Source organism: Crocuta crocuta, unplaced genomic scaffold (assembly GCF_008692635.1).
Source record: "Crocuta crocuta isolate KB4526 unplaced genomic scaffold, BGI_CrCroc_1.0 scaffold488, whole genome shotgun sequence".
NCBI lineage: Eukaryota > Metazoa > Chordata > Mammalia > Carnivora > Hyaenidae > Crocuta > Crocuta crocuta.
Window position 1 is genome coordinate 632,216 of NW_027530995.1, and position 1,693 is coordinate 633,908.

At 31.5% G+C, this 1,693-nt stretch overlaps 1 protein-coding gene across 2 annotated transcripts in view; it reads left to right on the plus strand.

The window, feature by feature from the left end:
• MBTPS2 (membrane bound transcription factor peptidase, site 2) overlaps nt 1–1,693 on the plus strand; it is a 38,757-nt gene that overhangs the window by 15,166 nt on the left and 21,898 nt on the right. For both annotated transcript variants that reach the window (XM_077770524.1, XM_077770523.1), the window contains exon 5: nt 182–309. In XM_077770524.1, the coding sequence (XP_077626650.1) occupies nt 182–309 (128 nt within the window). The remainder of the gene's footprint in view (nt 1–181; nt 310–1,693) is intronic.

Sequence of the window (1,693 nt, forward strand, 5' to 3'; positions counted from 1 at the left end):
TTTGTAAAATTATGAGATAAATATATATCATATATATGGGTATTTTTTCTTGGCTGTCTAGAGAGACTTGGTTTTCAAGGAAGAATTTAAATTACAGTGGGAAGTTTTAAGATTAAATATATTATTAATTGGAAAAATGTAATACTAGTAGTAAATTCCTTTTTCTCATGTGATTTCTTAGGGAACAAGTTCGATTTAATGGCTTTGGGATTTTTCTCTTCGTTATTTATCCTGGAGCATTTGTTGATCTGTTCACCACTCATTTGCAACTTATATCACCAGTCCAACAGCTAAGGATATTCTGTGCAGGTAACAGACTTAAATTTCTTTATTCATCTGTGTGTTGTTATGTAATGTATTCACATCACAAATGAAAACATCTCACTCTTTGGTTGATAAATTCAGTTTATAAGATTCTCAGTCAAAAATAATAAAACAAGGGAAACTTAGCTGGCTCAGTCTGAAGAGCATGTGACTCTTGAGCTCAGGGTCATGTGTTCAACCCCCATATTGCCTGTAGAGATTACTTAAGTAAATATTAAAAGAAAAAAATAAAGCAAAATTATTTACACATTCCAGTTTCTTCATTAAAAACAACAATTTATTTTAAAAAGGTTGAAAAAAGTTAACAGGACATACCATGCAAATGTGAACAGAAAATATGACTACATTAAGTTAGTTAGACATAGAGTGTCACTTGATAATCATGAGTGTAATCCACAATGAAAACGTAATCATTGTGAATCTTACTGCATCAAGTAACCATCAAAAAGACAATGGAAAAAGTGCAAGACTAAAACAAAAATTTAATATAGGAAGCTAATCTCATCTCTCAGCACATGGCTGGTGAGATGAAAAGTCAGATCATCAAAACTAATTAGTAAAGTAAAAATCAATAGATATGTCAAACCCTATACCATGAGTTTCAAGTGACCCTGAAACATAAAAATTGACCAATTTAATTCAGAACATAATTGTAGTATATTTAAAAATGACTATGAAATAATGTGTAAAGTTTTCCTAAAAGGAAAAGTCACTCCCTTATGTAGTTACTATGAAGCAAATGAAAATAAATGTTAAATATTCAACTGAAGAAGTGAGAAAAGAACTATAAAATAGTTAAGAAATGATGTAATTAGTAAAGATGTAGGTAGAAAATAATGAATAAGAAAAAAAAAACAGTTTAAATATAAGAGGTTTGGGGTGCCTGATGTCTCCATTGGTTAAGCATCTGACTTCTCAGGTCGTGATCTCACAGTTCATGGGTTTTGAGCTCTGTGTTGGGCTCTGTGGTGACAGCTCGGAGCCTCGGGCCTACTTCGGTTTCTGTGTTTCCCTCTCTCTCTGCCCTTCCCCTGCTCTCTCTTTCTCTGTCTCTCAAAAATGCATAAACGTTAAAAAAGTTAAAAAGTAAAAATAAATATAAAAGGGTTTTTGAAGGAAAAAGGATTATACATGGGAGAAAGCATTAATAGAATTTACAGTCAGGTTGGGGAATGACAACTGATATAAAGAAAACTAAAACTATTTTAAAAAGTGTTCTTTGTTTATCTCTGCAAAAAAAATCTCAAAAACTTGGGTAGTTATTAAATGTAAATGGCATAACCACCAGAGAACAAAGAAAAAAATCTAAATGGCTAATTACAATGGGAGAAATTAAGTAAGTTGATGGAGAATGCCCCAAAAGTTTCAT